The sequence below is a fragment of the Euprymna scolopes genome, chromosome 43 (assembly GCF_053919585.1).
Source record: "Euprymna scolopes isolate OS-2025 chromosome 43, ASM5391958v1, whole genome shotgun sequence".
In the NCBI taxonomy this organism is placed as follows: Eukaryota; Metazoa; Mollusca; class Cephalopoda; order Sepiida; family Sepiolidae; genus Euprymna; species Euprymna scolopes.
In genome coordinates, this window is record NC_136524.1 from 7485855 (window position 1) to 7513326 (window position 27472).

Sequence of the window (27472 nt, forward strand, 5' to 3'; positions counted from 1 at the left end):
TCATTTGTTTTCCCCTCATATCTGTTATAGAGAGTGGTGTCATCGGCAAATATACCCATCTCCGAAACAATTTTATCAGGGAGGTCGTTTATGAATATCAGGAATAATAGAGGTTCAAGGATAGACCCCTGAGGTACTCCCGCATTTATGTCGTATTGTTTGGATGTACGACCGTCGAGGACAACTTTGATTTTTCTATTACTTAAGAAGGATTTAATTACATTATGAATTCTTCCAGTGATTCCATATGATCTAATTTTCCTTAGAAGACCATCGTGTACATGTACACATATTTACGTTCGCGTACATACACTTACATTCATGCGTACATACACACACGCTAACGTACACATGTACTCACATACACGCACGCATGGACAACGTCACTTCCCCTTTCAAAGGAAATCCACACATGCGCAAAAGACCACCGGAAACACCTATAAAAGAAAGAACAATAAGCGGCTTCTTCCTTTTTATGACCAATAAGCGGCTTCTTCCTTTTTAGGAGCTGTACGGTGTACGGACCAACAGCGTGCCTTTTCGGCATGCGCGCGCACGCGCGTACCTCACACCACTTGCTACTATGTGGGACAAAAAGCCAACAGACAGTACGTACACTTTATACGCTTTCTATCTCCATAACCTGGATTGACTTTCTCCCTCTATCTCTCTTTCGGTTTTGGTCCATCAATACAGACATGTGCGCAACTCTCTACTGAGCTTAACCCTCTCTTTCTACAGGCTGGCTTGCCACTTCGCGTTCCTCTATTGCATTCCCCTTTCCTTCCACACGCGTAGTCGTCAACAGCTGAATGAACACGTGTACACCCAAGACTTTCATTTCTCAACAGAAAATAAACGACATGTTTATTTTATTCCAGCATTTGAGTTCTTTGTTTCCCTCATTCAGTTCGTTTCATTATTTTTTCTTGTAGCGAGTTTAGGGTATTTGTATCCTAGTGTAGTCATTTCTACTTTTTTTTTTAGATTTCATATTTCGCATAATTTTTATATGTAGGATTCTAATATTTTCCTTGCTTAAATGAACGTGAAATTTTTGGCATAACATAATTTTTATATAATCTTGAAAAATATATATTTTTTAATTTAAAAGCAGGAACGCAGAAAAATAAATTAAAAAATGGTAAAAAATTATACAAACGTTCATGATAGGAATGTATGGATGCACGGCTGTGGAGGGTAAATAAAATAGCACTCCCTACCTACCTGATGCCATTTTCGAACAGCCTTTGGATTTTCTAAAATTTTGAGCCTCCATAAAATCCATACGACTTCGTTTATTTTTGCTTAAACAAAGCTAGAATCTCTCGCTTTTGGGGGCTAATTAAGCTATTTTTTTTTCTGTACAAACAAGGTGTTTTTTTTATTATTTAATTCAATATAGTAGGACTTTACTTAGCACTTCTGCATGTCAGACATCAAGCAAATGTGTGTATTTTAGTTTCAAGAACCGCCTACAGATGTCACTTGTAAATCAAAGAACAGGGGTCGATAACTCTTCATTTTCTAAAAGTGTGTGTAAACTAAGATTATATTTTGCTACATTTTTATACAATCTTTCTGTAAAAAAAAAAAATATTATTTTTATTAAACCTCTATAAATGTTTCATGTTTTTAAAATTATATTTTGCTACATTTTTACACAAGCTTCTTACCGTGAAAAACAACAACAAAAAACAAACAAGCAAAAAATTCTAAAAACAATCTATAAATGTTTCATGTTTTTATCATATTTATTATTTTATTTTCAGTTACTCATTGAAAAGAAATTCTATTAATACATTAAAATTATATTGTGATACTTTGTTGTTTCGAGTTGCATATATTTTTGTGTTATGTTTATATTTGAGGTTCACATAATGGCCGCTAGACGTCAGTCCTCTTTCGAAGAACAGGGGTCGATAACTCGTCTCTGTTGCTAATATCACTGACATGCGGAAGTGCCCTTTACTAATTAAACCAGAAAACTAACATTTATCTTTCAAAGGATTTTTATAATTAATTTATTTATTTAACTTCAAAATTTAGCTGAATTTGTCAACCGGAAAACATTTTTCTTCTTTTTTTTTTCACGTGTACAAATATTTTTTTTCCTTTTGGAAATTAACTTTAGGCTTTAATCTTTCAAATACAATCAAAAAGTTGTCCGAAACCTACAACAAATTATGGTAAATCGGCTTTCAAAACTGTGTCCCCCTATTTATTTTTCAGCCATTATTGCCCGTACCTAGTTTAAAATACTAAAACTCAAAAACGATAGTATGTGATAATTCAGCGATTTCTTTCAAGAAAATTAACTATGAAAAATAAAAATAAAAAATATGAAGTAAAATTTTATATTCTGTAAATGCGGAATGAATATTACGCTACAAAACTTCTTTTTAAAAATATTTTAAATTATATTTTATTTTGATTTTTTAAAAGGAAATGTAAAAATAAAAAGTTTTAAACAATGAATAAAAATTTGATTTTAATTTTTTAAGCAATAACATTTAATAGTTTTAGATTATTGCTCAATGAAAGATATTTATTTATGTTTTATGCGGAGCTGCTATTTCCGGCGTTTCTAAATTAGAGAGTAGGACGCCATGAAATTTAGTATATTCAAATCTTTGTTTAGAGAGAATGGCTGATCAGCCGCGTCGGGTAGAGCAAGCTACGTCAAGCCCAAAATCCAGCCCCAGGGGGTCCAGATCACCCGCATACCCTCGTACTGATTCTACAGGCACCCTGAAGACCACAATTAGTCTAGGAAAGGTTCCGTCTGTCATTCATTCGGGACCTTTTTATTTGATGAAAGATGTACCGGGTATGTATTTTGTTTTGGATTATGATATAACAACTATGGACGAAAAATATATAAACAGGCTATTAAAATATTAAACATTACACGATTTCGATTTTTAACGACTTTTTTTTTACATCCACGTCGTGCGTACTTTTTATATCCCCTCCGTTTTTTAAAAGTTATTTTTCGTATTTGCGTCCGGATTTAGAATTCGTGTTAGTCTTCAAGAAATCATGTTTCAGATGTTTTATAGAATCACTCCCGTCGCCAATAAAGTGTTTTTAGTTATTTTTATTTATTTATTATTATTTTTTTTTTTTTAGCGTTATGATCAGAAATCCTTATCGGGACAATTTAAAATACCTGTTTTAACCACTTCATAATTAAACTTCATTAACATTTTTTCATACTAAAGTTTGATCAAGAACATTAACTGTACAACAGATTGTTCAAAACCGCTAAATTCAATTTAGGCAAAAAAACAAAAACAAAAAACAAAAGTGTAGTCGTATTCGTACTCCAATCGAAATTTGTTATTGTTTGTTTTTTTTTGTTTTGTTGTTATTTTTTCCTCTCTAAGGCAGGGATCACTAAAGTTTTCGAACGGGGAGGGGGGGGGGTATTGCTGACGTTTTAGAGCTACGCGAGCCAAAATAATTATAAATGATCTGGACCTATTTTATACTGTTTAGATTTTTAGCTTTGCTTTTTAGTGGTTCCCCAAAACCTCGTTCGTTTAATCATTTTCTGAACAAAAACCATCACTCTATTTTCACACATATCCATTGTTTACATTTTTTCTTAATGTTTACATTTTACATAAGAGCTCTGCGGGCCGGATTAAAAACTTTGGCTGACCGAATCTGACCTGCGGACCGTAATTTTGAAACCCCTGTTCTGTGAGGAATTTCCACTCAAAGACAGCAGTTCTCTTGTTAGTAGTCCATCAAAGCAGGGATTGCAACAATGGTTATGTTGCGACCTTTCGCCGCAGGAAATTGATTGCCTCGAATGCTCGGGTAAAGATTACATTATTCAGGGATCAGTTGCCAGGGAAAGAATACACAATCCAAACAACAAGAACAACAACAATAGAAATTGACGCCAAAAAAAAAAAAAAAAAAAAGAAAAAAAAAAAGAACCATGACCGCTCCCAAGTGATTCTTTATATGCACTCATTCTATCAATGAGATTGGTACATAACCCTGTATAGATAGGGAGCTGTTGGTTAATTTTCCTTCTCCTCCCAAGAACCGCAGGTAAATCTTAATATTTTCTGACAGTTTTAAGACAGTAACTGTTTTTTTATGATAAGAAAACTCGGTGCTTGTGCAGTATAATTCGATTTCAAATAAATACAGTTTAGGTAAAAACGTATTATGTCGAAATTAGTAAAAAAAAATTCTGAAAATCACACAAAAAAAAAAAAAAATGATCGTGTAAAAAAAAAAAAAAAAAAAAAAATTTACAAATATAAAAGTAAAATGAAACGACACGTTAGTACGAAAATGTTTTGGTAGTCTTGCAGTTAAGTCCCGGTAAAGTTCGACAACTCTATTTTACACAGTTAAATTACGAATATTACGAATTATTAGTTTTAAAATAAAAATAAAAATTATTAAAGTTTTAAAATAAAAAATATGTAATTAACATAAAATATATAATTAATATAAAAAAAAAAAGAAAATTTGTTCCATTCCCATCTAATGGAAGATTTGTGGAGACGGCGTGAGAAAGGACACGCATTTCCACGAATTATTAAAAGCATAAGACAACAGTACACCTTTTAAGAAATGTTTAATTTTCAAAGTTGTTTTATTTTGTATAAATTTATATTTTGTTACGTGGTTCATTACTTCAGATTTTATTTTGTTCGTTTTTCTGTTAAGACAATAATACACTAGCAGTGTCAGAAATCGCCATTAAAAATGCGTGATAAAAACTTGAATAATTAGACTTACTGTCTTTCGAAGCTTTTAACTACTTGAAAAATGTAATTTAAACCCTAATTTTATTTTTCAATAAAAGGAGCAAAGACCAAAATTTAAAATAATAACAGGTTTAATAGCAAAATATGCAATATCTGTTTTTTAAATTGGTTTTCTTTAAAAAAGATTTTAAGAAAATCAATGAATTTTAACTTACTTCGAATATAATAAATATATATAAATTCCAAAAAAATCACTTACCTATAAAAAATAATAATCAATGGGTACTCCCATTCTTCATTGTTAAGAATTTATCCATATTTATATTTTATATTCCATGTCCTTTTTAAATAAAATACTGTGATATCAGATGTTCACAACTGGAATAAAGGGGAGACAAACGTCTCCCTTTCTTCGAGTTGAAAACTTTGGTGGCCTGTAAGCGCCAGAATTAATCTCTCTTTCTATTTCTGGCTGTAAACAAAAGTTAGTCCATATCGGGTATCGTAACTTGGAAAATGATTACCTTTTAATACACTTGTGAGCATGCGTGAAAACATATAAAAATCGACATTTCCAATGTGAACGACGAGTTCAACTCATGTAAACAAATACCAGAAGGTAGACCAAATTGATTTCTTTCGTTTCAAAATAAATTTATTCGTTTTTGTTAAAAAAAAAAATTATGTTTATAAATCGCTCCAGACAAGTCATTGAGCCACTTGAAATTTTATCTGGAAATCGATCCAGGCAAGACATGAAGCCACTAGAATTTATTTATTTATCTTTTGGAAAACGCTATAGAAACCAGTGAAAAATTCATATGGAAATCTCTCCAAACAAGGCATGCACCATTTAGGATTTTTTTTTTTTTTTTTTAAATATTCAGTCCCTATTTGATTTTAGAATTTTAACATACATGTAAATTATTTTTTTTATTTTTTTATTTTTATTTTTATTTTTTTACAAAGGCATCACCACATTATCAAGGTCCAGAGGCCACTCAAGGATAAGGGTTAAAGAGTGTACAGTAGAAATTGGTCAATATAGTAATCATTAGTAATGAAAATTTGGTAAATTTAATAACTTATATGGAACGGCTCATTAAGAACTTATTTACTTTAGACTTGAACACAACCATATTGTAGTCAGCCGGAAAGCAGGAAAATGGAAGACAATTCCACAGGCGTGCAGTTCTAAGAAAGAAGCTTTGTTCATGGAATCTACGTTTAGGTTTAGGCACAGATAAAGAGTGGGGGAAATTATTGATAGTGTTTACAGCTAGACGAGTGTTTCTTGTGAAAGTTTGGCGAGGGGGACCATAGATTGAAGCTCAGTTGAACACTTTCCATGAAAATAACGATACATCAGAGACAAACTCGCAACATCTCTTCTGTGAGATAGAGGTTGCAAGGAGGAGAAAAGGACATCTCCTACGAGGCTACGAAGTCTATTTTGAACTCTATCAAGGCAGGACAAGTCCTTTCTAGCAGCTCCTGCCCAGATGTGGCAACAGTATTCCATCCTTGGACGTACCTGGCTCTTATATAGGTAGAGAATAGCATCAGCAGTGAGATATCTACTGGATCGATAGAAAGATCCCACCATTTTTCCAGCGGCCTTGGCAACAGATTTGATATACGTGTTCCATTTAAGATCAGGAGTAATAGTCAAGCCCAGAAGCTTGTCAAAACTTGAGGCCTCCTGAAGACGAGAGCCATTCATTTCAATTGATGACAAATGTGAATTAGAATGTTGATGATGTAAAGAGAGAAGCTTGGTTTTAGATGCATTAAAAGTAACCAGCCACTCCTTTCCCCATTGTACTACGTGCTCAAGATCAGAGGAGAGAGAATTGGAGAGAACTTGGTCGTTTACTGTCTTAGATGTGGTACCATAAATGGTAGTGTCGTCAGCATAAATGTCTACAAATGATGTAAGGATATGATTTGGAAGATCATTAATGTAGATCAGGAAAAGAGTTGGGCCCAGGATGGATCCCTGAGGGACACCGGCATTAATACTGTGAGCTTCTGATTTTTGCCCCTCAACTACTACTCTTATGAACCTATCAGAAAGAAATGATTTAATAACTGAGAAGACTTTTCCAGCTATACCATAGCTAGCGATCTTATGAAGTAAACCTTTATGCCATACCCTATCAAAGGCTTTAGATATGTCAAGAGCAATTGCCCTAGAAAGATTGCCACCGTCGAGAGATTTGCTAATCCTATGCGATATAACTGTAAGGACATCTGCTGTAGATCTAGCAGAACGGAAACCATATTGAGTGTCACTAAGAAGGTTATTTTTGTTGAGATGTTTGATTACTTCTGTATTTAACACAGATTCTAGCAACTTACTCATGACGCACAGGAGACTTATTGGCCTGTACTGAGAGGGGGATGAGCGATCACCTGAATTCTTAAATACAGGGCATACTGATGAGATTTTCCAGGGAGATGGGAAACTATTCTCCTTAAGACAACGTTTAAACAGTTTTGTAAGTATGGGCGCAAGTTCAGGTTGAAGTTTTTTGAGTACTATAATTTTGGTTTTCTTTACTCTTTTGTCTCCCAATTTTTCGTCTGCTAAAATTTTAATCAGGTGATAACGGTGTAGTGTCAACCATTTGTACAAGTGCCGTTTGTTATGGATTTAGCTGAATGCGATATTAAAAATCACTTTATTGGTACTTATTTTTTAGTACTTATTTTTTTAGAAATAATTACACATTTTAAATATAAATCAATGTATTCAAATGGTCCTTTGGAAAATGTAAAATAAAGTGGTGAATGTTATCGTGCTAATTTTTAAATAGTATTTTCAAGTTAAATTTACATTTTACAATATCTTTTTTTATTAAATTGTTAGGTGAAAGTACAGAATCTATATCTGTGCCTAAATCAAAACGCGGATTTCATGAACAAAGCTTCTTTCTTAGAACTGCACGCCTGTGGAACTCTGTTCCGTCTGCCTGCTTCCCACCTGACTACAACTTGGATGTCTTCAAGTCCAACATTAACAAATTCCTAATGAACTGCCCCCTTAAGTAAACACTTCATCAAATCTCCACACTAACGTAATGTATTTGCAATAACCCTTATCCCTGAGTGGCTTCCGGGCCTTGATAAGTGGTGATCACTGTGTAAAAAAAAAAAAGAAAAAAGTTACAATACGCCCGTCAGCCTGGTAACATAAGTGCATATATATCAATAAAGTGATTTTCAATATCGTATTCAGCTAAATCCATAACAAGAGACAATTGAATGAATGGTTTATTTTATTAATGCTACACTGTAATCACATGATTAAAATTTTAGCAGACAAAAAATTGGGAGACAAAAGAGTAAAGAGTTCCATTATTTTAACAAAGAAACTCAACATTTTCTCAATTTTTGGGCGTGTCCAAACACAAAATGATAAAATGTGAAAATAACCAGCCAGACAATGTCTCAAAGTTATTATTTTAGTAAGAGAGGGGCGATTATGTGTGGTTAAATCATGAAAAATGATTGTCAAAATTAGTAACATATCCAAGAATTATGAAAAATGATGAAATGTGAGTTATTTGAATGGTGTGTTTGTAAGGAAATAACCAGCCAGACAATGTCTCAAAGTTATTATTTTATTAAGAGGAAGGAGATTATGTGGGTTAAGTCATGAAAAATGATGGTCGAAATAAGTAACATATCCAAGAATTATGAAAAGTGATTAAATGTAAGTAATTTTATTGGTGTGTTTATAATGAAATAAGCAGCCCAGACATAGTCTTAAAGTTATTATTTTAGTAAGAGGGGGCCAATTCTGTGAGTTAAATCATGAAAAATGATTGTCGAAATTAGTAACCTATCTAAGAATTATGAAAAATGATGAAATGCGAGTTATTTGACTGGTGTGTTTGTAATGAAATAACAAGCCAGTAACATATCCAATAATTATGAAAAATGATTAAATGTGAGTTACTTGATTGGTGTGTTTGTAATGAAATAAACAACCCAGAAAATGTGTCAAAGTTATTATTTTAGTAATGGGGGGGGGAATGATGTGGGTTGAAGCATACAAAATGATGGTCGAAATTAGTAACATACCCAAGAATTATGAAAAACGATGAAATGAGAGTTATTTGTATGGTGTGTTTGTAACAAAATAAACAGCCAAGACAATTTATCAAAGTTATCATTTTAGTAAGCGGTGGACGATAATGTGGGTTGAATTAGGAAAAATGATTGTCGAAATTAGTAACATTTCCAAGAATTATGGGATTTAACAAGATACGTCCAAATATATACTAGCAGATTACCCGGAGTCACCTGGGATTGAATGAGATACATGTTAATGTATGCAAGCAGAATGCACGTGTGGCGCCTGGGATCAAATATATACTAGCAGAATAAATGGCATTGCCTTGTATTGAATTAGATTGATTGGAATATATAATAACACAATACCTTGCGTCGCCCAGGATTTAATGAGATTGATGGAGATATACCGGGATTGAATGAAATTGTTGAGAATATATATTAGCAAAATACCTGGCATCGCTTGGGATTGAATGAGATAGATGAAATTATATATATTAGCAGAATACCCTGCATCACCCCGGATTGAATGAGATAGGTGGAAATATATAGAAGCAGAATACCAGGAATTGCCCGGGATTTAATAATGCAGGTGCAAATGAATACTAAGAGAATTCCTGGTATCGCCTGGGATTAAATGATATAGGTACAAATACAGTATAGATAGATAGATGAACACTTGGTGTCGCCCGAGATTGTATTAGATAGCTACGCATATACACTAGCAGAATACCCGGCGTTACTCAAGCTTGAATGAGATACATGAGATAATTTACTAGCAATATCCCTGGCATCGCCCGGGATTCAAGGAGATTGATGGCAATATATATTAGCAAAATATCTGGCGTTGCCTGGGATTGAATCAGATAGGGGCAAATATATATTAACAGAATAATCAGTGCCGCTCTGGATTAAATGAAGGTGGTAGAAGATAAAGTTTCTACCGGAAATGGCTTAAACAATTTTCTATCTCAAAATTACTTTATCTGTGAAGTCGATTCCGGATATGGCTTAAACAATTTATGATCTCAAAATTAGATTAATATATATATATTGTTGGTTTTCTATGAAAGTTTCCTAGCTTAGTTTCTGTAGGGGGTTAAGATTTTTTTTATGTAATCATCTGGGAATGATGTGATGGTTGTAGTAGTGGGTAGAAAGAAGCACGATTATGTTAATTTTAAATGTGCTCTTGAGTTTTCTTTTGCGGGTGGGGTTGGAGAAAGTAATATCCGTTTTGGGGTAAAAAAAAGTATGTGAATTTGTTTCATATATGTATACAAATTACCCATCTTAGTGTAGGTAAAATTATTTTAAATATGTGTTGTATATTACCCGTCCTTGTAAAAGTAAAATTATTTCATATACATGCTGTAAATTACCTACCCTAGGTAGATACAATTATTTCATACGTGTAATACCTGTCCTAGGTAGGTAAAATATTCTTTTGCTCAAATGATACGTAGACAATAAAAATTTGTCGCTCCTAAGAATAACAAATATATTCAAAATCAAATTCAATTTTCTCATTGTTTATACGGTCCCGGGTAGCCCTGCTAGTAAATATATAAAAATGTATATTTTGTTTGTTTACTTTATTTAATCAAGTTCTTACTGCCAATATTAAAATATTTTTTATATTAATTGCATATTTTTATTTTAAAACTTTAATAATTTTTATTTTAAATCTAATAATTCGTAATATTCGTGATTTCCCTCGGTGTAAAATACTGATGTGACCCTTCTAGAGTTGTCGAACTTTGCCGGGACTTAACCGCAAGACTGCCAATGTTTTTACCTAGAATGAATTTTTTTAAATCAAATTGTACTGCACTGAAAATTGGAAACTAAAAAGAAATCTGTTAAAAAAAAAAAAAAGAAGCATGTATTAACGTAGATACGGCCAAAACACAGAGAAAAATCAAGTTGATTTTTTTTTAACTAATTAAAATCTATTATTGAGCCATCCCCATAAGTAATCAAATTATACTCAATTTATATTATTAACGATTGCTAAACTACCACCTTACGTTCATTAACCCTTATCCTCGAGTGACATTCGGGCCGTGATAAGTGATATTTTGTAAAAAATAAAAAATAAATAAAATCCAATATTTCAGAACAAATTTTGATTTTTCCAGAAAGATAAAACTCCCAATTTTATATTAAAAACAGAATTCTTAAAATAATTTTAAATAGAAGTTTAAACTTTAAAATTTTTCAACAAAAAAACAGTTAAGTACCAATTTTTGCCGAAAAGAAAAGATATATTACTATTTTCGTAATTTTTGGATATATTACTATTTTCTACATGACAAGTACATAATATTGTTTTTGCTTAAAACGACATATTTAAAACAAAACCGATCTGTTAACTCTATCTTACACCAAAGTAAGCATTAAACAAAACTTTAAATATTTAAAAAAAAATGTTTTTGAATCAATTAAATTAATGTTTTTATGTCTAAATTAAGATTTAGGGCGGTTTGCTATAAGAATATGCAAAAATATTAGAATATCATTACCTACATTTCAAATAATTCCATTTTTTATGATGAGTCGATAATGTAATTGAATTGTAAGCTTTTTAAAAGTATAGAAAATTATACCGGTTATAGAAAACTAAACTAAAACTACTTTGTTTTCTGATATATTTTTTTACATCAAGTATGAATTTGTGGTATTATATATTTAAGTTTTAATATCATTTTTAGTCTGCTCTTATAATTTCCAAATTTTTCCTTATATTTTCCTCAGAATTTTTTTTCATTTCTTGTTGTATTTAGAATAAATTCCACTTTTTTAATAGGGTAAATTTATTTTTATTTCCATGAAATCATTTTCCATTTTTTATTTTTTCATTAATAACAAGTGAACCACGTTATTTTCCCATAAACCAGATCATACTGTATTTTTCCCCAATTTTGTAAAAAAGATTGTAAAATTTGTTTTTTTTTTAGCAGATTCAATATTTTATTGAATTTTGTTTGAAAATAAATGGTCAGACAACCACTTTTGTGTCCACTTTGAATGCTTGCCTTCGTATCATCAATTCATTGGCTGATTTGAATTATGTGATGTCAACAAACACACAGACGACAATCTTATGATTTTGAGCAGTTTTTCTTTAAATGAGATAACAACTGTTTGTAGCACCTATCTGCCACCATACTTCAAAGAATCTCACATAAACAACAAATTGCAGAAACAATTGTAATTTTTCAACTTCCACAGTTGTATACATATTTTTTCTTTTTAGTATCGATTCGTCAAAACCTTCTGTATTAATGTTATATTGGTAATATTGAGCTTTCTAAAAGAAAATTATAAAATTTATTTTCAAAAATTTTAAAGTCAAGTTTTCCTAAAACTAATGAAAATATTTTTTTATGCTAATCTGAAAGATGCTAATTATTTATAATATAATAAATGAACTTCACAATTCAAGACATAAGCGGTGAAAAATTAAACACGTCCAAAATTCGGGTTTTCATTCTCAGAATTTAAAGGTCTGCTGTTTTTCTACATTCTTCCTCCACCCCCAACCCCTCCATACCGGAAGTATATGTTCAGGTTCAGCTTTTTATTTTAAGGGCAAGTAGTGACCAAAAATGAAGGAGAGGGAGGATATGTATGCAAAAAATATGTGTGTGTGTGTATATATATATATATATATCGATTTTGAAAAAAATATATACCGTTATAAAATTCATTCTTCACTTAATAATTCATGAAAATTTCATATTGATTAGATAATTACCTGATTTTTAGTAGATTATTAAAGAGAGACTCCATTAAAACAAACCTTACAACCCACTTCCATTTTGTCCATCGCCATATTAGCGTCTCTAAACTGGATGTTGAATCAGTACAATTGGTGCCATTTATTAATTCAACCACTAATCCTAAATCCGGGCTTAGTTTTATGACGTAATACTTTTCTTTGGTCACTTTATATATTCTACATTTTGGTTCTATTAAAATGAAAGTTTCAACTTTAAGTTAAGTTGAACATAAAAAATAAGCAGATCATATTGATTACTGAACTTATTCAACAGTTCAAATCTTTCTCATATAAATTAACAGGTGAACAGTAGCCCAAACTTTATTGATCCTCCGACAGGAACATACACGAATGAACCTGTGACCACGTGCAAAACAAAAGATCAAAGTGGTAAATAAATGGTACGGCAGATTCATTGCTTGGAATTTTTTCTTTCAAGTTAGAACAAACGATGATTTTTTTTCTCTCAAGTAGAACAAACGATGATTTTTTTTCTCTCAAGTAGAACAAACGATGATTTTTTTTTCTCTCAAGTAGAACAAACGATGATTTTTTTTCTCTCAAGTAGAACAAACGATGATTTTTTTTCTCTCAAGTAGAAGAAACGATGATTTTTTTTTTTTCTCTCAAGTAGAAGAAACGATGATTTTTTTTTTTCTCTCAAGTAGAAGAAACGATGATTTTCCGGAATAGCCAACAAAACAGAAAAGCAAATGTTACTAAAGACAAGCTGTTATTTTTACACCTACCGGGATAAGTTTTTGTTTTAACTTATTTTAAAGTGTTTTTTTTAATTTTTTTAATTAAAAATAAAGGTAGTGTGAAGCCTGTTGTTAGAATGTAAAACAAAATAGTACTCTCATTGTAGCCAAAGTAGAGCCTCACTAATCGGTCAAAAATCAAACAATATGGATAGAACATTATATTTCTGCACATTTTTGTCATTTATTGGATGTGTTTCTATCAGTAGTTTGTGTAATTTCCGATTTTTTTGTTATTATCAAGGTTCGACTAGGTATCGAATGAGACCACTATTTTATTTTTCATTTTAGCTTTACAAACTTTACACTGCTTCTGTTTCCAAATAAAAGGACTTTAAATTAAACATCAAAAGCTTATCCATGTTAGTAGTTTATCTTGCCTTTGGTATAATTTATTTGTAATATATATTTTTTTTTCCACCCCCATTACTTTTTGTTTTTCTTTTTTGGTGCTTTGTTGGTTATTCTGCAAAGTTTATCCATATTGTTACACATTTCTGGGTGATACAGTGTTCTTACCTATTGATATTTTGGGCGATTGTGCAGTATAAGTAACAGGAAGAAATTTCTGACGAGACGCTATGAAATCTAAAGCAAACACTTTAAAAACATTTCAAAACTAGATGAGTCAGATCAAATTTTCTTAGATCTGATATTAGTTATTTGTAATTTTTTTCACTCTATTTCTCCCTGCACAATCGTCCATTTTTTTTTTTTTCATTTTTTTTTCCTATAAATTTGAATAACTGATCATGAACACTAACTTTACAATAAACTTTCGGAGTTCATTACAAGTCAATTTCGCGGTGCTAATAGAGACTTTTACTAATACTTTTGGTTACTCCATATTTCAGTCATATAAATTTCAATATTAATCCCAACCAATTTATTTGGTTATGGTAAAGATTGTGTACTGAATTTGAGTTCCAGTTGCAGATGGGATGGCGGTATCAAAGTAGAAAATGTCCCTTCTGATAATAATTATCTTTTTAGATAATCACATAGCGTCTTACTAATTCCTAAAAAAATTAACAAAATCACTAATGTAAAAATGTAATGTTCTTCAAACTATTTTGATTCTTTGACTAATGTTCTCATCTTGAGTGTTATTTTCAAAATGTTGTGGCTAATGTAAGCTTAGACCTTAAGTAGTGTCATGTTAAACTTAGGGACTTGCACGAAATTTCAAACGGAATCCTTTATTTAATCCATAGAAGTGGCATGCTCTTGCTCTGTCAGCTATAAATGGGTAGAAGTCTCAAGTAATTCACAGTTGTATTTTTTTTCACTGCTTATAATATACCTTTGCTTTAAAATATTTTACTTAAAATTTTTTTTTATTTTTATTGATGCCAAATCCCATTTTATTTAAAATAATTTAAGTGAACAAAATAAGAATTTACCTTTAATTTTAAGGGGATGGGGATTCATTATTCTGCTCCCTCCTCTACTTATGACAGGAATGCTAAAAAATAGTTTGAGACTTTTCTATTTATTAAAATAGGAATGCAAGCAAACTGAAATAATTATTTACTAATATGTGACTTATGTCATTTTTGTTTTTTCCTTTACTAATGTACATTTAATACATTTAATGCAATGCTGCACTTCTGAACATTCTTTATGCTAATGAAGAGCATTTTGTTTTCTTTTCTTTCTGGAACACTATTTGGGTTTAGTGTAAAAGTCAATAAACATTTTTTTTTTATTATTTGGTTTTATCTGTTTTGGGTTTGATGATTTTCCTTTTAAAAATATTACTATTTTAGTAAAACTCCAATGAAACTAGTGTTTCAGTGCATTTTACAAACTGTATTTAATTATAAGATAATTAAATTCAGTAAAAACTCTGAAGTCTAAGGAATACAATGTAACCTGACGTGACAATAACCAAGATGAGGACATCATGGTTTGAAATTCCCAGAAGTTTACTGACAGACAAGATAGGTGGCTGGTAAGACTGGAGATTGCCACGTCCAAAACAATCAAGATAAAGACAACAGTCTGAAAGATACAAATAACAAAAAATATCTCATCTTGGAAATATATTTTGCTTTGTAGGCTGTTCTGGACAATCACCAAAATATGTTATAATTAATACATGTTACTTTGTAGCCTTTCCCTTTCTCTCCAATTATTTGTATGGAAGTAGTTCTCTGTTTTATCTTGTTGGTAGAATTTTATTTAACCAGTGTCTCTGAGTTGGAAGGTATAAGGTTTTTACACGTAGGATTTGAAAACATTTAATCCTTATTTTAAGTCTTTCCAATCTTAAGACTGTCAGCTGATCCTTTGGAGATTTTAAAATCTGGCTTTAGCATTCTTACGAGTTTGACTCCTTACAAAACGTTAGACTTTTAACACCCTGATTTTAACTGTATGAAGTTTATTGAGGCATTCATCACATTTCTGCTTCACTCTCCAAAGTTCTGGGGATAATCCTTCATATTCAGGTGTTATTTCAATATTCACATGTTAGTGTTTTCGATTTTGTAATTCGATGCTTCTATCTGATGTCAAATTTTAGTACAAGATTTATTCTTCAATCAAACTTGGCTCAATACAGATAATTAGGTTTTTCTTGTTTATGTCTTGTTCTTGCTTCTTTACTTTCAAGTGTTTTGCCTTCTTGTTCTCGCATACGGATAACCTGACTACAGATGTTCAAACCATTGACAAAATTTGTTTTTCTGCTTGTTTACACAATAGATAGATTTTCTGTTTATCTACGTTGGTTAAAGGTAGATTTTTTTATTGTCTCTGAAGCTTATAAGCAGCACCTCCGTCTCATTAATGGATTGAATTTCGACCACTATGCTGTCTATGGCCTAATTTAATTTCTAATAATTTCATTTAAGAAAAATATCAACAATGCATTATCATTTTGCCTCAAACACCCTTGACTTCTACTCTACTCCATTACCTCCAAATTTTTTCTTTTATTTTTCTGCCTACCTCATTTTCTAACTCTACTATCTAATTTAGCAGTCTCCCTCCCCAAAACTGTCCTGGGTGTGACACAAAACTACATTCAGTAGTGAGGCCTTAATTTGAGAGAGGAGTGTTACCATGACCTTCATGTACACTTTGTTCTGTTAAGTATGAGTTACATTTAAACTATCCTTTAGAAACTATTAAAAAAATATATTTCTATAGAACAAAGTAACCTACAATGAATCATGTTTTCTTGGCATAAAATGACCTAATTACAGCTGAAATGTCATAAAATTAAAAATCATATTTAAATATGGAAAAAATATTGTGTAAATAAACAATACAAATGAGGAATACGAAAAGTAGTAGAAATATCAATTGTGAGCAGAACAATTTGACGAAAATCATTCAAATGAAATAATTGCAATGGATGTGTGGCAACCAACACAAGTAAAGTTAGGGTGCATGCAACCGACAGATTCAGTCTGGCACGGAGTGATATCTAAAACATTAAATATTTATTTGAAAATCAATTTCAAAAGTGAATGACTTGATATTGATTTTTCAGAACAAGCTGAGATGACAGGCTATACCAACTTAATGTCTTACCATGGTCTTGGGAATTCTTATAATAAATTTTTTACAAAGAAAGTCAAAGAAGAACTGAGTGCTTTTTTGCCAAATCTTCCTGGAAACATCGACTCACCTGGTATTAATGACTCCAGGTAAGTTATTTTTAGTTTTAGTTGTCTGTGTACATTTGAATGAAACGACATGCTACAATTGAAAGGAGCATTGTTTTTTTAAAAATAAAATGTTTTTCTAACAAGATGCAAAATGAACTTTTCATCCATTTTAAATGGTAAAAAGTTGATATTTACTGATAAAAATAGAAACAAATCTAAAAAAAACATTCAAGATATTTATTAAATGTTAAATTTACATTTTCTTGATCTGAATTGCTCATCAGATGTGAAATATCAACTTAAATCCAATTTGAGCTTTTTCATTGTAACTTGTTAGAATTTAACAATGGTGGCAAATTCAGCTGCATCTCAATTTAATGAAGCCCCTTCCCTTGCGTTTGAAAATATTAAAAATTCAGTAATTATGAAATTGTTATGAAACTCTCTTTCAAAAAATAAATTTTTATAATTAATGCATCAGTAACTTTGTACAGATCAATTCTAATTTTTTCCTCATCCTCTGTATATATTATATATAAATACATGTATAAATTTATGTATAAATTAAGTAAATCTGTCGACCTAGTCCACAAATTCCAAAATTTCATCATGACAAGTTTCAAGAAAAAATACACGATTAAACCCGGTTCTCCAACTTCCAACGTAGACCCCTACTACCATGTCTCCTTCTCCAACATCAGGGGTCTACGTTCTAACCTTCCAGAGGTTGAAACCCAATTACAGGAGACTAAACCAGACCTTTTATTTTTAAGTGAAACTGGCATTGGACAGGCTATTTCCCTTGATGAGTTTGCAATTACAGGATACTCTAACTTAACTTCTAAATCTGACCCCCAAGATCGCCATGGGCATGGAATATGTGCCTATATTAAAGATAGCTTTCCATGTGGGAGGGACATCTCCAGGGAAGATCCTAACTTACCTTATATGTGCTTCCGGGTTGCTTTAGCTCACACTACTGCATTTATATTTACTCTCTATCGCCCCCACAACAGCGGAGTTACTATCTTTCAAAGCATATCTGAGAAAATTGACCAAGTCCTTTCTACTTATCCTGCAGCTAACATTCACGTATGTGGAGACTTCAATGTTCACAACGTCGAATGGTTGACCCACTCAAACAAGACCGATGATGAGGGGAGGTTCTGTCATGATTTCTCCATTGCCTATGACCTCACTCAGATTGTTCAGGAACCTACCCGTGTGCCCGATAATGACGGCCAGTATGCGAGCCTACTAGACCTTTTTCTCACAACTTGCCCTGAACTATGTTCAGTTTCTGTTCTGTCGCCTCTTGGATCTTCCGACCACTCTGTTGTATCAATTAAGATAAAAATGAAATGTAATAAGTCCCCAGACGTACCTCTTCATCGTACAGTATATCGATACACTAAGGCTGACTGGGATAGCTTCCGTACATTTATATCTGATCTACCTCTGCATTCCATGTTTAAAAAGGATGTGTCCTCTATAGTATTAGACCTAACTGAATGGTTAATTGTAGGTATTGACCATTTCATACCCTCTAAAAAGTTTCAGCAAAAACCTAACAGCCAGCCATGGTTCTCTCCAGAATGTGCTGCTGCCATTGCGCACAGAAATCACTTTTTCCACTGCTTCAAACGTAATAGATGTATGGAAACTAAAGCCGTTTTCAGGACTGCCAGCAACCATTGTAAGAAAGTAATAAGGAACGCAAGAAAGTTGTATGCTCAATCTGTTAAGTCCAAAGTAGCTGAGCAGCGGCTTGGTTCCCACCAGTTTTGGCAAATAGCAAACAGAATCCTGAACAGAAGCGTGTGCTCCATCCCAACTATTATCAATGGATCTGAGGTAATCTCGTCAGCATCAGACAAAGCCAAACTCTTTGTCAAGAACTTTGCAGCTAATTCTACCCTTTGTGACCAAGACCGCCAACCCCCAATATTTCCTCTTGTATCAGAAAACACGCTATGTGATATACGTATATCTGTACGTGATGTTGCCAAACTAATCAAAAACCTTGATTCCAGTAAAGCAACTGGCCCTGATGGTATTCCAATCATAGTACTCAAAAAACTTCAACCTGAACTAGCGCCCATACTTACAAAACTGTTTAAACGTTGTCTTAAGGAGAATAGTTTCCCATCTCCCTGGAAAATCTCATCAGTATGCCCTGTATTTAAGAATTCAGGTGATCGCTCATCCCCCTCTCAGTACAGGCCAATAAGTCTCCTGTGCGTCATGAGTAAGTTGCTAGAATCTGTATTAAATACAGAAGTAATCAAACATCTCAACAAAAATAACCTTCTTAGTGACACTCAATATGGTTTCCGTTCTGCTAGATCTACAGCAGATGTCCTTACAGTTATATCGCATAGGATTAGCAAATCTCTCGACGGTGGCAATCTTTCTAGGGCAATTGCTCTTGACATATCTAAAGCCTTTGATAGGGTATGGCATAAAGGTTTACTTCATAAGATCGCTAGCTATGGTATAGCTGGAAAAGTCTTCTCAATTATTAAATCATTTCTTTCTGATAGATTCATAAGAGTAGTAGTTGAGGGGCAAAAATCAGAAGCTCACAATATTAATGCCGGTGTCCCTCAGGGATCCATCCTGGGCCCAACTCTTTTCCTGATCTACATTAATGATCTTCCAAATCATATCCTTACATCATTTGTAGACATTTATGCTGACGACACTACCATTTATGGTACCACATCTAAGACAGTAAACGAGCAAGTTCTCTCCAATTCTCTCTCCTCTGATCTTGAGCACGTAGTACAATGGGGAAAGGAGTGGCTGGTTACTTTTAATGCATCTAAAACCAAGCTTCTCTCTTTACATCATCAACATTCTAATCCACATTTGTCATCAATTGAAATGAATGGCTCTCGTCTTCAGGAGGCCTCAAGTTTTGACAAGCTTCTGGGCTTGACCATTACTCCTGATCTTAAATGGAACACGTATATCAAATCTGTTGCCAAGGCCGCTGGAAAAATGGTGGGATCTTTCTATCGATCCAGTAGATATCTCACTGCTGATGCTATTCTCTATCTATATAAGAGCCAGGTACGTCCAAGGATGGAATACTGTTGCCACATCTGGGCAGGAGCTGCTAGAAAGAACTTGTCCTGCCTTGATAGAGTTCAAAATAGACTTCGTAGCCTCGTAGGAGATGTCCTTTTCTCCTCCTTGCAACCTCTATCTCACAGAAGAGATGTTGCGAGTTTGTCTCTGATGTATCGTTATTTTCATGGAAAGTGTTCAACTGAGCTTCAATCTATGGTCCCCCCTCGCCAAACTTTCACAAGAAACACTCGTCTAGCTGTAAACACTATCAATAATTTCCCCCACTCTTTATCTGTGCCTAAACCTAAACGTAGATTCCATGAACAAAGCTTCTTTCTTAGAACTGCACGCCTGTGGAATTGTCTTCCGTTTTCCTGCTTTCCGGCTGACTACAATATGGTTTTGTTCAAGTCTAAAGTAAATAAGTTCTTGATGAGCCGTTCCATATAAGTTATTAAATTTACCAAATTTTCATTACTAATGATTACTATATTGACCAACTTCTACTGTACACTCTTTAACCCTTATCCTTGAGTGGCCTCTGGGCCTTGATAATATGGTGATGCCTTTGTAAAAAAAAAAAAAAAAAAAAAAAAAAAAAATTTATATATTATATGTATAAATTATATATATGGTACTTGTACAGTTTAATCAAGGCATTAAAAAATGAAAATATCGGAAAAAGTTTAAATTGTATGTATCCGTTATGGAATGAAGTTCTCCAAAAAAAAAAAAATTCACTTAATTTCATCAAGTATTTTTTTTTTTTTTTTTTTTTTTTTTTTTTTTACAGCGAAAGGTTCGATTTTTAGGAAGAAAAGCTAGTATTAAAGATGGGGAGGGAGTGTCGGAGTTATCTCCCTGTGGCGTGTTCTAAAAAATCCAAACAAAAATTTTAAAAATATATATATATATATATATATATTTATTTTTTTATTTTCAGACAAATGCATTTTTAAATTAATGATGGTGGAAGAAAAAAGCATGATGATGTATTAGCTGTCACTTACATGCAGCACAAAATGCATGCATTTTTAAAAGAAAGAGATTAATTTTGATTTTGTTTTATAAAAAAAAAAAAATTAATTTGCAAACTCACTTTTTTCTAATTCAAACAATCTAGCCTGAACTCAGTCAGCAACAAAACGAGTCCCGGCTTTCTAGTATAAAATGGAACTAAATTGTTTATAAGATATATTGTGATTCAATCCTATTCAAATATGGGAACAACACTATAGCTGAACACTACGCCTGCATGATAAGTGTAAAGGGCACATGGTGCAAGTATAAATATTGTTGTTAAAATAATAGCCCAAAGTAAAATATAAAGTTTAACAAAATTCTTTGATTATAAGTTAACAAAATGTAAACTTTAGATGCATTGAAAAGCACAAGTTGAATAATTTATCTTTGTTAATTTATAGTTTCTTTTTACATTTAAAAAATTTTTACAGTTCATTACGTTCAGTAATTGAGAAACCTCCAATCACTGTACGCGAATTAATACCATTATCAGGAGCAAGTTTGTCCGGCTTCAGGCTTCATCCGGGACCTGTAAGTATGCATTTTTCTGACGATTATTGTTTAAAAATAATTAACTTCCCATCATTTCACAATGTAGGAAATTGCTGATAACTATCGAATAATATATATATTCTTCTAAATATCTATCAGCATTCTTTATAATTCGTTTTCAACGACATGGAGAGAGTAAGAAAAACTAAGATATTGCAATGGTGCATCCTGTGGAGCTAAAGCATGTTTTACCTTTCTCCTCATTTAACGTTACATTTTTCCTTTATCCTGGGGCCTGAATTTTTCATTTATATTTTACACTTACTCTCTGGTCCTCATGGTTTAACAGATAAACCATCTTCCAATTCTATTCCGTATGGTTTTGAGCGGCCAACCTTCCTATGATTCAAAAGATCCACATTTTGCAGCAGATCGAACACTCCACGTGATTGCCCACATAACAAATTTGTCTTTAAGATGACATTTATGTTGGTCAATTAAGCCCTCAATTGAGTGTGGTCAGATTTCACATTCCAGATTCATCTAATCATGGATCTGTCATTGCAGTTGAGCAAGAAGTCCAGCACAATGAAAGATCCACTTTATGTACAAAATTATTCATTATTGAATTCTGGCATTATCTCATGCAAAATTATATTCTTTGTGAAAATATATAATAAAATGAAGGAATCTGACTGCAAAAAAAAAAAAAAAATGATTGGAAACAAACTAACTCTAAACTCTAACACATTATCTAGCTGTCTGATTGTTAACTCATTTTGCCTACAAAAGATTATTGTGCATTTGTTTAATTTTAAGTATTCTTAAATTATTTCTTGACATTAAAGATTTACACATTCAAGGAATGTAATTTACCTGAACATTCAATGCATAAATATTATTTTTCGATTGCTATTTTTTTTCTAATTAATCATAATAATTATTTATCATACAAAAAAAGTTATGAATTTAAATTTTGTTAAACTTCTAGTAATTCTATACAGTGTAATATCATCTAGCATCAAAACAAAACCCGACTGAATAATCCTTTTAAAAAAATACGACAGGGATAGGTAATTCTAGAACCATTAATAAAAATGCCAGAAAGTATTATATAGCTAAGTGTATTATGGTTATTTCACATTGAAACAGATACTCATTTGACCACGGAAGTTAAGTAACATTAAACCTGATCAATACTTAAATGGGTGATCATTTTGGCTATACCATGAAGTTAAGTTTGGCTAAGGTTATTTTTTCAACAAGAAAATTTTAAAATAATAAACATTTTTTTAAGGGCAATTTTTAGATAAGAATATCAATATTAACCTAATTTTAATTTCTAACTGCTGTTTCAAATGGCTGAATAAACTAAAAGTACAAAAGTTTAATCAGCCCCCCATTCTATTATATCTGTTTTTCATCCTTTCCAATCTATTTATTTCAAAAACTGTTTTGGTTAGCCTAGGAACTTAAGAGATTCCGGTAAGGGAAACCAATTATAGGTTGCTTTTGTTTGGATTTGAAACCAACAGTAACTGATGTTGTTCTGATCTTCTGTAATATATATATATATATATATATATATATATATATATATATATATATATATATATATATATATTTTGTATAATATATACAGGAATTTACATTTATATCGGTAGTCGGCTAATATATTGCTCTTATTTCGAGAAAGGTTTTTTCCCTAATAATAGAGCACTGTATGGGATTTCTTTTTCTACAAAAAAGTACAAGTATATATATATATATATATATATATATATATATATATATATATATATATATATATATAGTGTGAGAGAGAGAGAGAGAAAAGGCACATTGTTTAGTAAGAATTTTTTCAATTTAAAGTTGTTATGCAAAGGTGCTCTCCCCTTATAAACTGAAATTGTTTCCTCTTAAGAGACAGTTTGTTGTACTGATAAAGTGCAGTATTTATACATCTCATTCGTATGACTGAATCAAATGCATGGATATAAATTTCAGATTATTGTTAGACCTGAGATCTAAGGTTAGAAATTTTGTAGTTCTATATAAGCCACACTGATGAGTCTTTGTAAGACAAAATAAGCAATATATCTATACACATTTAATTATATATATATATATATATATATAATGTGATTGATTAAGCTTATAGATGTGTCACTTCTGCTGAATTCATGAAAACATTGTTCACTTTCTACTTGCAGCTTCCAGAACAATACAGATTTCTTAACCAGACGCCACAGAAACGTAAACACCGACATAAAAAGAGCAAAAAAGAAATTGGCAAAGATGGCAGCATGCAAGAAATTCAAGGTAAGATAATCTTTTGTTTTATATTTTTCAACTTTTAATATTACACATACACACAAACATCTTTTATTTATAGATATAAATCACTTGTTTTATCTGACTTTTCTATATACATTGGTGTTTGGTGAACAATATAATTTTCTCTCCAATTTATTATATCTTTGTAATTTTGGCACCTCTTATTTTATTACGCTCATTTCCAATTTTATTAAAATCTATCTACAATCACACATTACAGAAAAGGAATATACAGATCAAATGTGATTTACGATTATTTCAGTTGTAGATTGTTTATGTTTATTAATTTAAAATGTTTGAATATATTTAAATGAATATATGTGGCTTTCATTTATCATTAATATATTACCATCAAAACTGTCCACTGTTATTAAAATCAATGATGCAATATAGTCTGTTTTGAATATTGTATACACAAGAACACAGATGCAAACTGTTTATAATAAATTAATGCTTGGTGTTATTTACGTATAATTTTATTGTTCTATTTTCTTATATATATGTAATAGTTTTATTGATATTAACAGTAATTAAAATAATCAAAAGAAATTACCAAAACCTTCCTTACATTATTATAATATTCACTGGTTGTTTTAATTAATATACTACTAAACTGCAGAAATGAAATAACAAACACACACAGAATAAATTTTACTTTAGAATAACAATACATAAGAAAAAATAAAATTAAGAAATAAACTAAACCAGTATGTAAGATAGCAACTGATAACAAAATAAATACAAATGAAACTAACCAAATCCTACATACGTTAAAACAAGTTTTCCTTTTTAATTTATCACATTCACAGAAGACATGCATTGCACCCCATACAAAAGAAAAAGGAAAAGTGGTGCAAAGGTCAACTTAACCTTTGTCTAAAAAAAGTTCAACCATTGGCATTAATTTGTGGGATGAAATAACAATGAATATGATTGGTTAGTTAGCTAAACTAACTCATGTATATATGGGAAACACCTGGCAATATGTATTCCATGAATTTTAGCCCAATTTCTTACAGGGGTATGAAACACAGTCCTCTGTTATTTATTTATTTATATATATAATTTATTATTTTATCTTGGGATAAATATCGGAAATCCTACAAAACATTATCAGCAAATAATTCCATTATAAAATGTTTTCTCATTTTTAAATTGTGTCTCTTTCTTTAGGCGAAAATTCTTCAGATGCTGCTCATGATAAAAAGAAGAAAGTAAAACGTACAGAAGAAGAGAAAGAAAAGAAGAAACGGAAAAAGAAAAAGAAGAAGGTCAGTAGATAATCTGCTAGTTTTAATTGGAAGAAATCTCAGAAGAAAATCTTGGATTTTTCTAATTTTATTTCCAATATTTCTACAAAAAGTGTCTGTCATGTAAAACAATAGTATATTTTGTTGTGCATCTACTGCCTAATTGGTGCCACCAATGTTGAATGCCATCTCCTTACCATTATACTTATCACTGGTTCAGCCCATTCTGGAATATGACATTCAAGCTTCATCTTCTATTTCATGATATCCAGCATCTGAAACGGGTTCAGAGACTTGCGACACAGATGGTCTGTGGATTTCACACAAAATTCTATTAGCAACAATTGGTGGCACTTAACATGTATTGACTGGAATGTACGCATCTGTGGAGACATTGTACTTGTCTTTAACATCTTGTGCAGCAACTATCATTCAGATCAAATGTTACTAAACCTTATGTGTAGAATCCTAATTCCACATTTAATCAAAATCCTGTAATGGATTTTGATTGTAGAAAATGTCTAAAAGAAGAAATTGAAACTCCTATAATCTTGCTTAATTAGTGTCTAATGACTAGGGCTATGACAATAGAATATTCTTTTCATTATTTTGACTCTCGAGTATATATCAGTAAATATCTTATATATTTTTAGATAGTGATGTGGTTTTCTGTTGATTAACTGTGTTGGATATATACTCTAGAGTCAAAACGATAAGAATATTCTATTGTCATAGCCCTACTAATGACTACGGATCAAATTCAATGCAAAGGGGATAAATTTGAATTTTCAAACAAGAAGCTGTGCCCATATGATACCATTCTAAAAGATCTCAATTAAGTTACTTGCCCTCATGTTTTATAAAATAGTTAAATGTAAGGATTCTAATGTATCCATATGAGATTAATCTTTTCATTAATTTAGTCACATTTCTTTACCTTTAAATGAATGTGAATAATTTCTTTTTCTTTGCAGAAACACAGTCCTGAGCATCCGTCATCTGTTCCTCCTTCATCTGAAATTCCCTCCTGACCAAATGATTTTCTCTACAACAAAAACAACTGGAACTTTTGTTCAAACGGTTTTTCTTTACAATCACCCCGCCATGAAACAAGAATTCCTTAAATATTCCGATCATTTTTTTGTGGCAGTGCGAATCTAAAGAAGTGCTATTTATTTGAACCATTCTCATGACCAATGTTTATGAATTTTGATTTTTTAAATAAACTTTTATAAAATTTTACTTTTCGTATTTACAAAGTTTTGTCATTTCTAAAATTAGAAGAGAATCCTAGAATATTGTTCTTAAAAAAAATGGAAATTAGTTTCAACCAAGCATCCATATATTTCTTTTCTACAGTTTGCATTTTGGAGACGGAAGTGTTTTTTCGAGATAAGTGATTTCTATATTAATCCTACTTTTTATCTTTAGATTCAAATATTAATAACTACATTTTATTTCAATATTTAATTTATGTATTTCTGTTTTATTAAATGCTAGCTTTTTTCTCGTCCATAAATGTTTATTTATCTACCAAGTTGATTGCAAAAATAGATTACGTAATTGTACTCATTTTTATGTCGTGAGAGGGGAATCTATCACCATACTTTCCCTTAAACACGTCCGTTGGACTTTTATTAAGTACAATACTTAATAATTTTTTTTTTTTTTTAATGGAGAGTAGAAAACGCATTGTGGATGCGTTATCGGTAGCTCCCGTTACTCTCGCTTCTCCTTATTTGTCCCTCAGTCCTCATTTTTAATGAGTGATTTTTCTGACAAAGGGGGAAGAAAAAGCTGTTTTCTAGGTTGGCAGTATTTTGCGCGAACAGTTTGCAGAGATGGTGGAAATTTTCTGTTTCTATGTCTATCCTTGTAGCCATGTCACTAGTAAGGGTGCTGAAGGTAAACGTTTTATCTGGGCTGACGTTATCCGCCTGATAGTCAGGGACCCGAACCTTGGATTAACCAATAAGGAGGCTGTCCTATCAGCAGGTGTAAAGTACTGGGGCTGCTGTATTGCCATTTGTTGAATGGATTCTGGACCATGCAGTAGCTTTTGGTGGGGCTTCTAGATGCTATATTAGTGGGTAATTGTTACCGCTTTACCTTTTCATGTACTACAAAAAAAAAGTTCTTTGTTTCTTTTTCTCTGTTAGTTTCCCCTCTCTGTCCTGCTCTAAGCAAATCTGATGACCTAGTCCACAAATTCCAAAACTCCATCATGACAAGTTTCAAGAAAAAATACACGATTAAACCCGGTTCTCCAACTTCCAACATAGACCCCCACTACCATGTCTCCTTCTCCAAC

General features: G+C 31.8%; 1 protein-coding gene across 1 annotated transcript; it reads left to right on the forward strand.

Annotated features, from left to right (window-relative positions):
• Positions 1–1947: 1947 nt before the first annotated feature.
• Positions 1948–26403, forward strand: LOC145268450 (mediator of RNA polymerase II transcription subunit 19-like). Its single transcript, XM_080124017.1, has 6 exons — positions 1948–2830; positions 16867–17023; positions 21514–21613; positions 23788–23896; positions 25085–25182; positions 26136–26403. The coding sequence occupies exons 1-6, from the start codon at positions 2647–2649 to the stop codon at positions 26190–26192; spliced, it is 705 nt and encodes a 234-aa protein (XP_079980143.1). The 5' UTR covers positions 1948–2646; the 3' UTR covers positions 26193–26403.
• Positions 26404–27472: the final 1069 nt, after the last annotated feature.

Excerpts from the sequence above, each read along its gene's own strand:
- LOC145268450 (XM_080124017.1), top strand. The coding sequence starts at position 2,647 with ATGGCTGATCAGCCGCGTCGGGTAGAGCAAGCTACGTCAAGCCCAAAA. Across the intron at positions 17,024-21,513 it reads CCTGGTATTAATGACTCCAG|TTCATTACGTTCAGTAATTG; the intron begins GTAAGTTATTTT and ends AAATTTTTACAG. Across the intron at positions 23,897-25,084 it reads CAGCATGCAAGAAATTCAAG|GCGAAAATTCTTCAGATGCT; the intron begins GTAAGATAATCT and ends CTCTTTCTTTAG.